At 42.7% G+C, this 13,306-nt stretch overlaps 2 protein-coding genes across 2 annotated transcripts in view; both read right to left on the bottom strand.

The window, feature by feature from the left end:
• The window catches only part of tm9sf3 (transmembrane 9 superfamily member 3), an 18,996-nt gene extending 14,054 nt beyond the window's left edge, over positions 1 to 4,942 (bottom strand). The window contains exons 1-3 of the mRNA XM_037684657.1: positions 4,766 to 4,942; positions 3,761 to 3,956; positions 3,529 to 3,651 (exon numbers count right to left, since the gene is read on the bottom strand). Coding sequence (XP_037540585.1) covers positions 3,529 to 3,651; positions 3,761 to 3,956; positions 4,766 to 4,855 — 409 coding nt within the window. The 5' untranslated portion in view covers positions 4,856 to 4,942. The remainder of the gene's footprint in view (positions 1 to 3,528; positions 3,652 to 3,760; positions 3,957 to 4,765) is intronic.
• Positions 4,943 to 6,598: 1,656 nt separating this feature from the next.
• LOC119417435 (lysophosphatidylserine lipase ABHD12) overlaps positions 6,599 to 13,306 on the bottom strand; it is a gene marked incomplete in the record, with an annotated part of 25,076 nt that continues 18,368 nt past the window's right edge. The window contains 8 exon segments of the mRNA XM_037684645.1: positions 6,599 to 6,767; positions 9,192 to 9,313; positions 9,396 to 9,474; positions 9,571 to 9,653; positions 9,746 to 9,828; positions 12,055 to 12,092; positions 12,311 to 12,440; positions 12,671 to 12,716. Of these exon segments, the coding sequence (XP_037540573.1) occupies positions 6,728 to 6,767; positions 9,192 to 9,313; positions 9,396 to 9,474; positions 9,571 to 9,653; positions 9,746 to 9,828; positions 12,055 to 12,092; positions 12,311 to 12,440; positions 12,671 to 12,716 (621 nt within the window).

Raw genomic sequence — 13,306 nt, 5'->3', positions numbered from 1 at the left:
CACACACACACACACACACACACACACACCTGCTGCACACACACACCTGCTGCAGGAGTGGCTCGACTGTCGGAGTCAGAACTTTGGTCAATATTAACATTTAGAACCTTCTTACAGAAGACCGTACGTGGCAGTTTTAAAAACTCTTCCACATGTGAACAAAACCCTGTTCTCAGACCTGGTCCTTCATCCAGGGGGGGGTCACATTAGAGATATAAATTCAGGGGTGAACACTTGGATTCTGGAGGTGGTCTGGGACTGATGGGTCCATATTCTCATGTTACTCTGAAAGCAAAGACCTGCAGACCTGGACTCTGAGCCAACAGACTCACTTTGGGCTCTGCAAGCACAACTCGAGCTGCACGCCAACTTCAAATCATTAAAAAGTTCCCTGTGGGAACAATTCCGAAGCTTTAAATGTTAGAATCCTTGTCAATTAAAGACGTTTAGGCAGGGATTACGTTAATCTGTGGATTACCATGATGCTCTGAGTGGCTCTTTTCTCAAATGTAATGTTTTGTTTTAGAGCAGATTGTTCCTGCTGTGGAATCTTCCAACATTCTAAGAATCTAAACTTTACGATCGTACTTTTCTTGTGGATTTTTACTTAAACCAACTTATGTATAGAGTTGTGTAGAAAACAGACCGTCGTCGTGTTTTACTGCGGTGAAGCAGAGATGCCCCGACACTCAGCTCTGGAGTCACAAACCTACTTATGCTCTTATTTTTCATCACATCTGTTCAGTTACATGTAACTCATCCGAGTATGATGCATGTAATCTGGAACCTGCTCAGGTAATCTGCCACATTGCTCAGCTGGCCGATACACGTCACGTGGCTTCATGTTTGTTTGCATATGCAGCAGATAACACGCTAGAAAAGGTGTCCAAATCGCCTGGGATGCCCTTCAGAACCAGATCCAAACAGGACCTTGGATGCAGATACACCATTGTTGACAAAACCCAATCTTTGATTTGCTACAATGATGTCATGCATCTATAAATTTTCAGCAAAGCCAAAACTGAATCATCTGGATGATCCTAAGAGTTGGTTGTTGCTGAGGCAAAGCTCAAATGTGGGAGTTCTGTGAGACCCTGGGTACATATTGCATACAAATTACAACATATTAAAATAACAATAAAACATGAGTCCTCATAAAAATTCCACATACAATACAGATCATGTTACCTCTGATCAATCAGGTCCTACAAGTGATCTCAAGTACATAAATGGAGCAATTTGGTCTTTAACTGTTTTTTGAAGGTGGAGATGAATTTCAACTCTTTCAAACTCTCATCAAGCTCGTTCCAAATCTGTGGACCCCTCCCAGAAAAGGTTTGACTAGTTATTCTAAGTCTTCTATATTTAGTGTAGATAAGATGTTTTTTCCTGGTTTCATACGTATGTTGTTCACCACTGATTGGAACGAGCTCCGTTAATCTTTTATTAGTTTTAATTACAATTTGAAACATCAAACAGGCGTTTTGATACACATTTAATTCTGTTAGCCGAAGAAGACCAAAACGATGGAATAGATGGGATGTGGGGGCGTTCTACTCTGACCATGACACAGCTCTTATCTTTTTTTGAAGACTTTCAAGTTTCTTAAGATAACTAGGGGAAGTATTGCAGCATATAACATTACAGTATGTAAGGTGTGGCTCGATGAGAGTTTTATACATTAAGAGTGTGGATAGAGGCAAATAATATAATTTAAAAAACAAGCCAACATATTTGGAAAACTTTGTTAGGACACTCAATATGCAATTTAAAATTTAAGGACTCATCTATGTGGACGCCCAGGAATTTTGTGAAACTTACTCTAGTTAATTTCTCATTTTCAATTTTGAGAATTACATGATCAATTAACAATTTAGGTTTATTGGGTTTAAAGAGAATAAAATTTGTTTTGCTGATATTAAGAGATAACTTGTTACTCTTATACCAGATATTTATTTTTTCCAGTTTTGCATTTACGACATCCTCCAGTTCTGAATAATTTTTATGTGAAAAGAAAAAAAAAAGAAGTTATCATCATCAGCAAAAATGACCTTATGAAATATTTTGGAAGAATTTACAGTCATTAATATATATATAATGAAAGGTAATGGTCCCAAGATTGAATCCTGGGGGACCCCATGTTTGAGGTCTTGAATTTGGCATTTTTGATGATTTAGAATTACATACTCTTGTCTACCAAAAAGATAACGTTTAAACAAATTATATAATATATACATATAAATTATATATAAAAATATAAATATAACTGTGTATCATCAGCATAACAATGAAAATGTATCCCATGCTGTTTAATAACTTTACCTAATGGAAGCATGTACAAGGTAAAGAGTATTGGTCCAAGCACTGAACCTTGAGGAACTCCATGACTAACTTTGGTGTATGATGAAGATTCATTATTTACACTTACAAATTGGAATCTATCAGATAAACATGATTTAAACCAATTTAGAGCCATTCCTGTAATCCCAACATCATATTCAAGTCTCTGTAATAAAATATTATGATCAACTGTATCAAATGCAGCACTGAGGTCTAACAGGACCAGTAGAGACACAAGTCCATTGTCTGAGGCCATGAGAATATCATTAGTGACTTTCACCAGTGCTGTTTCTGTGCTATGATGAGCTCTAAACATTCACTAAACTCTTCAAACAGATGCTGGCTTCCTTAGAGAACTTTACTAATTGGCTTTTCTATGTATGTGAATGTTCCTGTAAAGTGCCCTGAGACAACTTAGTTGTGATTTGGCAATATATAAATAAACTGAATTAAATTGATTATTTCTGTCCCAGCCGTGGAAAACTGGACCAGTTCTTAAACTTCAAGGAGGACTGGGAGTTTACCTAGGCTACTTGTGTTTTATGGACTTAGAATGGTGTTTAGCAGCGTTCCCCGTGGTGTGCTCGATGGGATTGGGGTTGCGGTGCTACGAGCCATTCAGTTTCTATACAGACGATTCAGTTTGCATTGCCGGCAGAAAGTCAGATCCTTCCAGGACTGCCCATTGTCACCAATCTGTTCATAACTTTTATGGACAGTTCTTTGGTGCAGGGTCTGCAGCTTCAGAATTCAGTCTCTGCTATTTGCAGATGATGTGGTTTTGAAACCATGATCCTCAGAAAATGGAGGATTGTCCCCTCCAAGTTGGGAGTGGGGGGTCTGCCTCAAGTATCCTGGGGTTTTGTTCAGGAATGAGGGAAAAATGAAGCGTGAGATCATCAGAAAAATAGAAGCAGCTTCTGCAGTGTTGTGGACAGTAACTCAAACTTTAGGAGCTTTGTAGATTTTTCCAACATGGAACTAAAAATAAATAACTTCCAAGTACAAATGAAGCCGACCATGTGAGCTGTGAAACTGAACTGGCTCCACCTTTTTACCATTCAGAGAAAGAGGTTAAACTCAAAATATAACTGCCTTGCCAATAAGAAGAAAAGCAATCCTCAAAACAAGTCTCAATATCGCCAAAAAAATCCAGGTGACCCGGGAAGGGGGGGCTGCATCACTTACCCCAGATGGGCAGGTCATCTATGTACATTTGGTACCAGTAGTGATTCTTGATGGCATAAACAAAAGCATCCTGTTTTGCTTTGTCCATCTCAATTTCACAGTACATTATCTGCAAGACTTCCTCTGTAAGAAGAAGAATAAAACCCACGTCGATTAGATGCATGACAAGAACCAAGAACAGTAAACCAACCATCATTACATTTGCAGTGATTCAAGTGTAAGTGGAGAATACCTTTGAACTTAATATCCAGGCCGCTGAACTCCAGCTCCACGCCCTGCAGAGCCTCTCCGAGGGTTTCATGGTAATGACTGATGGTCTTCTTGGAGCCCGCGCAGAAGGGCAAAGAAAAATACTTGTATGTCTCCTGTCGGTTGTGGTAAGGCCCCACGGTGTTCATCCATAAAACCACTTCCTCCCGGTCCGTGTACTGAGAAGGGAAAACACTGATGTTCAGGTAGGCCACACCTGTTCTGCAAGTCCAGCTGGTTATTTAGAACATACACACTTGAATTCATCAGGAAAGTTAAGAATACTTTTAAATGGCCTGTTCACGTTGACAGTTTGACAAAGACTGTTGAAAATATGACAAAAATCACATTTACCAGAGCGAATTAGTTGAAAAAGAGGCGATTTTACTTTCGAATCCACGCAAACTTATTACAGTGCAACACATTTATCATTCAGTGATATAATTCTGTTTGCTTCAAGGAAGTTAACCTAAAGCTCCCCCCCAAAAAAACAACAACAACAAGGAGTTAATTTAAGACGGTTAGCATGATGTTAGCATGTTCAAGTCTTCGGGTCAGACGTTCGCGGCTGGAAAGGCCTCGACGTTTAACCGGTGTTTCATCCATCGCAACCGTTTATTTATTCACCTGCCTCCAGGATAAATGCTCGTTTCACGGAGCCAGCTGCTGACCGGAGCGCTTCACCGGAGCTTAACGCGAAAGACGTGCACGACAAGCAGCGGAAACTCACGGACGTTAGCCATCACGTTCACTTCAGGCCGAGATGTAGCTAAATGCTATTTTTTATTTTTTTAACCCAACTTGAGTGTTCGTGATTAAAGCCTCACAAAGTGTTGATAAGTCCCACAACAGGCCCAGACACGAGCCTGTCACGACTGGAGCAGTTTTTCGGACGGCAGCTAGCCGCTGCTGCTAGCTAGCATGCTAAACGTCCATTATTTTCACGGCTCCCCCTTTTTTCAGTCGACCTCCTAAAACTTTGTCTTACCGTGTGGTCGTGCTCATCCGCGCCAACTGGTAATAAAGAGCCCGCTACTGAGATAACCACTGCCGCCAGCCTCCACCAAGAAGACCCCATTATTAAATTCGGAGAGTGTGCAGAAAGATTGAGGTTGTTAGCTTTGCGGAGCTATCCAACCTTCTTCCTGGTTGTATGACAGAGGCAATTTTCAGGGATGCGCTCGTAAACGCTTCACGCGCTCTCATCGTTCATACGTTTGATTGGCGGAGCCGGACCACGTGGCTCGGAGCAGCCAATCAACGCGGACAGCGGTTGTTAAAGGAAACCGTCTTCCGCAGGCTTCAGCCACGTCATCCGACTGCCAGGAGCGCAGCTTCAGACAGAGCCCGTGCACGGCGCACGCGCACACCCCCGATAAAATCTAACTACGAATGTTTCAAATTAGACGAACTTAAAGTGCAGATTGTTTCTGTCATGAAACCATAAACTTTTACATGAACAATATATGTTGATATAATGTAATGTCACTTTACAGTTCCAGTTATAACTTTCATTTCATGGGATTTACCTGTCTAAATAAAGGTTGATTGATTGATTCAACCTTTATTTATACAGGTTAATCCCATTGAGCCCCGGGGACTCATTTACAAGAGGAACCTGAATAATAGCATTAGTTTTCTATTCAGTTTAAATTGACTTACAAACAGTTAATCCTGAATGTTCTGTCTTAAAATAAAAATAACGCATGAACTGAACACTGGATTCATTATTATTTTATTAATAAGTGTATCTCGATTAAAGCATTTTTTTTTAACAGATGTATGTTGGAAACTGTCACTTGTTGATCAACGCACCACCAGCAGCTCCACCCCGATAAACACATTGTTGAAACTCGGCCCGTTGGGGTTACAGTTCATAGCCTGCCTCCAAAATACGCAACAGATTTCTGACATCACTGCCAAGTTACTTCAATGTTTGTGTCTGAGCCACTGCTTTGACCATTTAGGTCAGGTCTCTTTCTGACGCCCACACAGCTTGTGCCTAAAAGATCAGTACCAGAAGTCTGGTGAAGCATTTCAAAATGAAAAACACTTCGATGTTGAATCGAACCAGGTAGAGTCAGCTCCTCTGGATGATTCTTCTTGTTGAAAGATTTCGTCTTTTATCCAAAGGACTTCTTCAGTCTGAGGAGCTGCATCAAACTCAGTCTTATAAATAGCACCTTCTCATGGTGGATCAACCAGTTTGCTGTTGACATCCAGAACCAGCTGTTCACATGATCAAGCCTGACGGAGTCATCAGGACTCTGTACCACAGAGCAGACAGCGTCCCCACTAACTCAGGAGCCAGGCAGAAGGAGAAATCCCACACAAGACAGGCCCTGGAGCAATGTGGATATCCTAAACGCTCCCACAGATTCAGGTGGACCTCATCACTCAACCCCCTGTGAATAGTAAACAGCCATCAGGTGCTAATGATCCATCGTTAGGCTGATGGTCCTCCTTTATGTGAACATCTAGCTCTGGATGTAAAGAACAAACTGGTTGATCCACCATGAAGAGGAGCTATTTTCAAGACTGAGTTTGTTGCAGCCCCTCAGACTGAAGAAGTCCTTTGGATAACAGATGAAACGTTTCAATAAAGAATCATCCAGAGGACCTGACTCTACCTTGTGGGATTCATCTACCTGGATTATTGAGCATCAGGACCTTTGCTGTTGAAAGTTCTCAACACTTACTGAAGAATTTCACTTATGGACCTTAAAAAATGACTAAAACCAAAGTAGGTGAATCTGTTTCCTATTAACAAAACAGCTCTTTCAGCAAATCTTTGTAGTGCTTTAACCACAATATTTTACAGGAATTTCTGAAAAATCATAGATTTTAATCAACTTGTTCAGTTTATTTAAAATCAATCATCTCGGCAACAAATCGCAGCACATGATTGAAGTGGATCAGTTGGTTAAAGCAGCGCTGTCTTTCAGAGGTCCTAGGAGTTTCTCCACTGTAACAAGGACTGCACGAAATCCCTGTGGAGACACGAAGGGACAGTTTAACAAAAACATCATCACAGACAACCAAACACAGAAGAACGTGAACAGACTACAGTGTAATGTAGGGGTGAACAGAACACACAACTCTGTTCAGTTTTAGGGTCAGTTTGGTTTGAGACTGTGCCTCAGGTGGAGACGTTCAGGGATCTGTTCCAGAACTGCTCCGCTCCAGGTGGCTGCATGTTGGAGCAGCTCTACTTTCATTCTGACATTTTGCTTTTGGAAACTTTAATTCCTGTTTTTCTGGATGTAAATCACATTTGTTGGATGGTTGTTTCGTCTGGTATCAGATGCTGAGCAGCTGGAAGGATTTTTACTGAAACTATTTTAGTGTTGGACATTTGTTAAGATGCGTAACCATGGCAACAAGGCAGTTTCTACAACCAGTAGCTGATTAACATCTCAAAAGATCAAGTAATATCTCAACTATGGCTCCAACTCTCAAATGAGTTGAAAGGATGTTCTGTGGATGCATTCTCATCTACCTGCCAGCTGTGCTCGAGTGCCTGACCACTGAGATCCTGGAACTAGCAGGAAACACGGCTCATGACAGCAGAAGAACAGGATCGTCCCTCGGCACCTACAGTTGTCTATCCGCAGCGACGAGGAGCTCAGCAGACTGCTGGGAGGAGTGGCCATCGCTCTGGGAGGAGTTCTGCTGGCATATGGGCGGTCCTACAGCCCGGGGGAACCGAGAGGCCAGCCGAGTCTGGGTGGACGGATCAGATGACATCTGCAGCCAGTTTCTTAGGATCCACTGTGGGATGGACCTTTACAAGAGATCCTTCCTGCCTACAGCATCAGCATCTATAACATCTCTTAATGAAATGAGGATAACGAGTTACAACAACAAATAATTTCCCTCTGGGATTAATAAAGTATTTTTGAATTGAATTGAATCTGGGCATCTTGTTCCTGCGTGATGGTAGGATGGAGCAGGAGACGGATCGAGCTTGGTCCTCAGTAACGAGGATGTTGTTTCAGTCGCGGTGAAGAGTGGAGTCTAAAGGCAAAGCTCTGGGTTTACTGGTCTGTCTACGTTCCAACCCTCACCTGTGGTCAGGAGGTTTGGATCAGGACCTGAAGAACCAGAGCTTCCTTTAGCCTTAGAGGTGAGAAGCTTCGTCATCTGGGGGAGCTCGGAGTAGAGCTGCTGCTCCTCTGCATCGACAGGAGTCAGCTGAGGAGGTTCATCTGATGAAGACGCCTCCCTTTGGAGGTTTTACAGGCATGTTCCACTGGGAGGAGACCCCAGGAGGAGCTGGAGTTTCACTGGAGAGAGGGAGGTCTTAGGTTTTCTCCTGGACCTGTTGCCATTTTGACCCAACCACAAGCAAGCGGTAGAAGATGGGAGACTTTTGTCCCCTCCCTTTTCTTTTTTTTAAACCGACAGAAATTCTCCCAAGAACAGAGATGGAAACACAAATCGTCTCAAAGCAGATTAACTGGTAACGCAAATAAAAACATTTACAGCAAACTGCACCGTTTATCTCACTTCAACAGGAAAACGTTTTCTACAGGTTTTACAAGACATACGCTCATTATACGCCATCGACAAACTAATAAACAGCAATACAGCAATCTATATCACAGCAATCTATATCACAGCAACCTATATCACAGCAATCTATATCACAGCAATCTATCAGCAATCTATATCACAGCAATCTATATCCCTGGCCCAGACAAGTAAACACCTTGTATAATCTTTGACCTTGCTTTGTGACTTTGACCTTGAAGTTGAGGTATTAAAATGTACGTGACACTCCGTCCAGTGATGGTGCACAGGTGTGCGACGTTCATTAAATTATCTTGAGGGGATCAGAAGTTAAAGGTGGACAAGTGACGGTTTACTGACGGACCATGAAACGCCCCGCCCTCGACAGGCGTATAAATCATTTGATAAACTCTTAAACTTAAAGGCGTCTTTTTTTTTTTGTTGAGAGCAAAATGAGCCTTTCAGATGAACAAGACTTGATGCAAAATAAAAATAAATCTAAATTTATTCTAGCGTTACCGGTGAGCGATTCATGCTCAGGTGATGGATTCACACCTGGCGTCATGTTCAGATGTTTATTAGTCTCCAGAAGACATTTATGGCCCTTGTGGCTTTCCATACATTCACCTCTATTGCAGCCACTTATTATGAGAAAACCAAAGCGCTCCACGCAGCAGCCGAGTTTCAGATGAACTCACAGTTCTTGCTTGGCTTTGGAGAAGAGTGCTTCGGAGAGGACCTCCTGCTGTTGTGGCAGTTGAAAAAAGAGAAACCGAGACAAAACGAGTTCCCTCTTCATCTGACTGCACACACCGGACCCAAATATGTCCCGTGACGGTTTGATACAAATACATGCACTTTTACACTCCTAACCACTCAGATCATTAGTCGTCGTCTCTCACTTCAAAACGCCCGGCGTCTTGGGGTCTCGGTACAAGCCGTTGTGCAGATATCCACGAGAAGCGTCAAACGTAACCAGCTGGACTTTCTCTTTACTCTGGGCCGTGGCAGCTACCTCGTAGGTCTGGGACAGGAAGACCAACAGAAATGGTCAGAGACACACTCTACGTATGACTTTAAAGACGACGTTGCCTCGTCACTTTCACCTGTCGAGCTACTTCATTGGGAACAAAGGGATCGTCTTCAGAATAAAGGAAAAGAATCGGGCTTCTCATTTCTTTCAAACTGCACAGAAACAAAACACATTTATGTAAGAACTCGTTCTAATTTGTACCAGTTTCTGCTGCTGTCCACCACTTTATATTTGTGTAAATAACTCACTGTTGTTCTGTAGAAAAGGAAAACTTGTTTTCGGCCCACGGCTCTGGGAACAAGTACCCCATGCCTGGAAACTTCCAGTAGTACTTTAAACACAAAGACACAAACATCGTGAGGAGGGACGCAGTAGCAGCACATGGAGCACAGGCGCTAAACGTTCCCAGTGAGTCCAGACTACCCAGAAGAAAGGATGGTGGCCCTGCGAGGACTGTCGGTCAGTGTTGACTGTCCCCTCTAGAACGACCCCATCAAGCACCACACCTGGAAGATGAAACAGGTTCAGACATCTTGACGTGGAGTTCTGAGGAAAGGTTATGAACAAAAACTATCATCTGCAGATGGTTTCTGACAGGACGGACGAGCTGCTCCAAACACGGCTCCAGTCTTCACAATCCCATCGTGGTTCACACCAGCACTATTTCATACATCTGTGTACCAAATTCTCATGGTCATTACTGGGGATGGACATTTTAAGCCAAAACTTTCTCCAGATTTATTAAATCACTTAATTTTTCTTCTAATGCCCACCGCTCCAAACAAAAAGCAACTCACGATTTTCAGAATGGGAGGAAGATCTTTCAGTTCTCAGGCTCCTCTCTTGTGGAACCAACTTCCAGTTTCTGTCCGTGAGGCTGACACATTGTCCAGTTTAAGACTTTCCTTTTTGATAAATCCTATAGTTAGGGTCGGCTTGTTATGCTGCTATAGACTTAGACTACTAGAGGACAAACTGACCTCATTTCCTTAAATGAATTGTTAAAACTGAATAGTTTTCATTTGATACTATTTCTATCTTAACATGTGATTCTTGACCTGCCATTGTGTATCTGTTCCTACCAAACCCAGCCGGTCGAAGCAGATGGTCCTCTTGTCCTGATCCTGGTTCTGCTAAAGGTTTCTTCCTCATGAGGGAGTTTTTCTTTCCACTGTCGCCTTCATGCTTGTTCAAGATGAGAGTTCAGTGATGGAGTTAAACTCAAAGCTGCTCCTCACATAAATAATGTTAAATTATTATTTTATACATGAATGTTTCTGTTCAATTATTATTTTATAGATGAATGTTTCTGTTCAATTATTATTTTATACATGAATGTTTCTGTTAAATTATTATTTTATAGATGAATGTTTCTGTTAAATTATTATTTTATAGATGAATGTTTCTGTTCAATTATTATTTTATAGATGAATGTTTCTGTTCAGACGACTTCTGTTGTGACTTGGAGCTTCATAAATAAACTGAACTGAGTTCACAACAACCTGCCTGAAAGATTACCACTTTGTTGCATGAAGTGCTTTGTTCTATAAAATACCTTCTGGTTTTGACTCGTGCCAGTTTGCAAAATGCAGAAATCGTTCCACAGAGGAAGCGGTTTCCTCTGAGTCTCCAACATCTAGAGGAGAGGAACATCTTGGAGAAGATGCTGTTAGTTGATTTTAAACTTCAACACAATAATACTTCAGCATCTGCTGAGCAAACTGACACTTCTCTGGAAGAACCCAGTTGGTCAGTGTGGGATGAAGCACTTCCTCGGTCATCACCTTGAGTACCGGCACCCCTCAGGGTTCTGTCCTGAGTCCTCTGCTTTTCACTCTCCTGACCCATGACTGTGTTGCCAGGTCCACTTCCAGCTACATCATCAAATATGATGACGGACGGTACAATGTTAGTGGGCCTGATCTGGAATGACCACGACTGGAAATACGAAGCGGAAGGAGAGCAACGGGGGGACTAGTGCAGCTGAAACAACCTGCTGAATGTTGACAAAACCAAGAGATAAACAGCCGACCTCAGGAAGAAGCAGCCCATTCTCTTCTCTGCAGACCAACAAGTCAGAAGTGGTGATGGTGAAGAGCACCAAGCTCTTGGGAGTGCACAAAACAGACAGCCTGACATGGTCAAACAACACCAGATCTCCGTTCAAGAGAGTGCAGCAGGGTTTCCTCTGCAGGATGAGAAAATCATATCTTCCACCTCCCACCCCACTTTCTACCAGAGCACTACTGAGCACACCGTGACCGACTGCAGTGCACCTCTGGATGGACTGGAAGTGCCTTCAAAGAGTTGTGAGAACAGTGGAGAAAATACTTGGGACTTCTGGTCCCTTCATCCAGGACATCGAGGGAAACGCTATCCAACCAGAACCAAAAGCACCAGAGCCGCCACACATCCACACCCAGACCGATCTCTCTGCTGAACTCTGGCGGAACGTTTGACAGTCCAGGAAATAGCTTTGGAGTGAACACTTGTTGGAGATCAAGCTGCTTTTAAATGACTTTGGTCGTTGCCGTGTCTGACCAGCCGTTAGCTCATCAGTCCTGCCAGAACTGAACTGCTCCTCCAAACTGAGATCATTTAAAATGCATCTACAAGTAAGATGTTGATTCTTCATAACTTCTCTACTAAACCCTGGTCCAAAATGACCAAAACATTCCTTAAAGACAGAAATACCATCCACTGATTTCTGCTTATCAGATTAATAAACTCACCTTGCTCGAGAAGTTTAACGGCAGAATGTATGGCCACTCTAAAAAACAAAAATAAATAAAATTAGTTTGCTGCGTCTTAGAAAACCAAATAAAATATTCCACTGAAACCAGTGTCATATAACCATGACACTGGTTTCTTCTTGAAACAACTAAAACATGTTTGAACTCAAACAGTTGCTTGTTTTTGTTCCAAGTGACATTAAATTAAAGTCAAACAGTCATTTAGAAACTTGGACTTGTGTGTCTGTTAACTGACCCGGTGCCGAGGGAGTGGCCCCAGAGCACCAGCAGGCTGTCTCCACAGCGGGCCTTCACCCAGTTGTACAGATAAACGGCGTCCGCAGACAGACCGGACAGAGTCGGCTCCCCCGTGGAGTCTCCAAAACCTGCCAGAGTTCCTCACATCAGCTTGAGCTCACTGAGAAACCTCAGAGCGACTCTTTGCTGCCACCAGAGGGCAGCCACTCCGAGGACACAAGAACCACCTGAAGCTGCTGTCTTTGAACCACCGCACAGAAAATGAGCCACAAAGACGCTGGACCACAGTGTCAGGAGCCGTGTGGCTTCAAAACGTGTTCATTGACAGAGAGAGGTGGAAGTAAGGAATGTGCCGTACCTCTGTAGTCAGGAACCAGCACGTGGTAACCAAGTGCACTCAGTAGCTGTTCAGAAACAAAGATTATTATTATTATTGCTGAGAGTTATAATGTAGAAAAATTAAAGGATCTCTGGCCCATCTGAAGTGGAGCTGAGGTCAAAGTTGTGAACTACTGATGTCTTACGTTTGCAGAGGATCAGGTCTCATGGTTTTATAGAACGACGGTCGTCAGTTCTCTGTGCAGATCTTTGATCCTTAGTTTGGTTTAAAATGCTTCAGATGAAACGGACAGTTTGATAATCTGGACAGTTTGATAATCTGGACAGTTTGATAATCTGGACAGTTTGATAATCTGGACAGTTTGATAATCTGGAATTTCAGCTGTAGGACTTTATAGTTCTGGTGGTGCAGTGGTTAGACATGTCGCCTCTCAACGGGAAGGTTGCATGTTCACCCTCCGGTCTGGGATCCTGGAGCTCACATGTTCTCCTTGTGTGTTTTTCTGGGAACTCTGGTTTCTTCCCACAAACTAAACTCATGTTAGGTTCATCGACCAACTCTAAACTGGTCCTGGGTGTGAGTGAGAGTGACTGTCTCGTTTGTCTCTGTGTCCCTGTGATGGACCGGAGACCTGTCCAGGTGTCCCTGTGATGG

Source organism: Nematolebias whitei, chromosome 1, assembly GCF_014905685.2.
Source record: "Nematolebias whitei isolate Nwh7 chromosome 1, NemWhi1, whole genome shotgun sequence".
NCBI classification, from domain to species: Eukaryota; Metazoa; Chordata; class Actinopteri; order Cyprinodontiformes; family Rivulidae; genus Nematolebias; species Nematolebias whitei.
The sequence above is the reverse complement of the archived record's forward strand: the minus strand, read 5'-3'. Positions and strand labels throughout refer to the sequence as shown.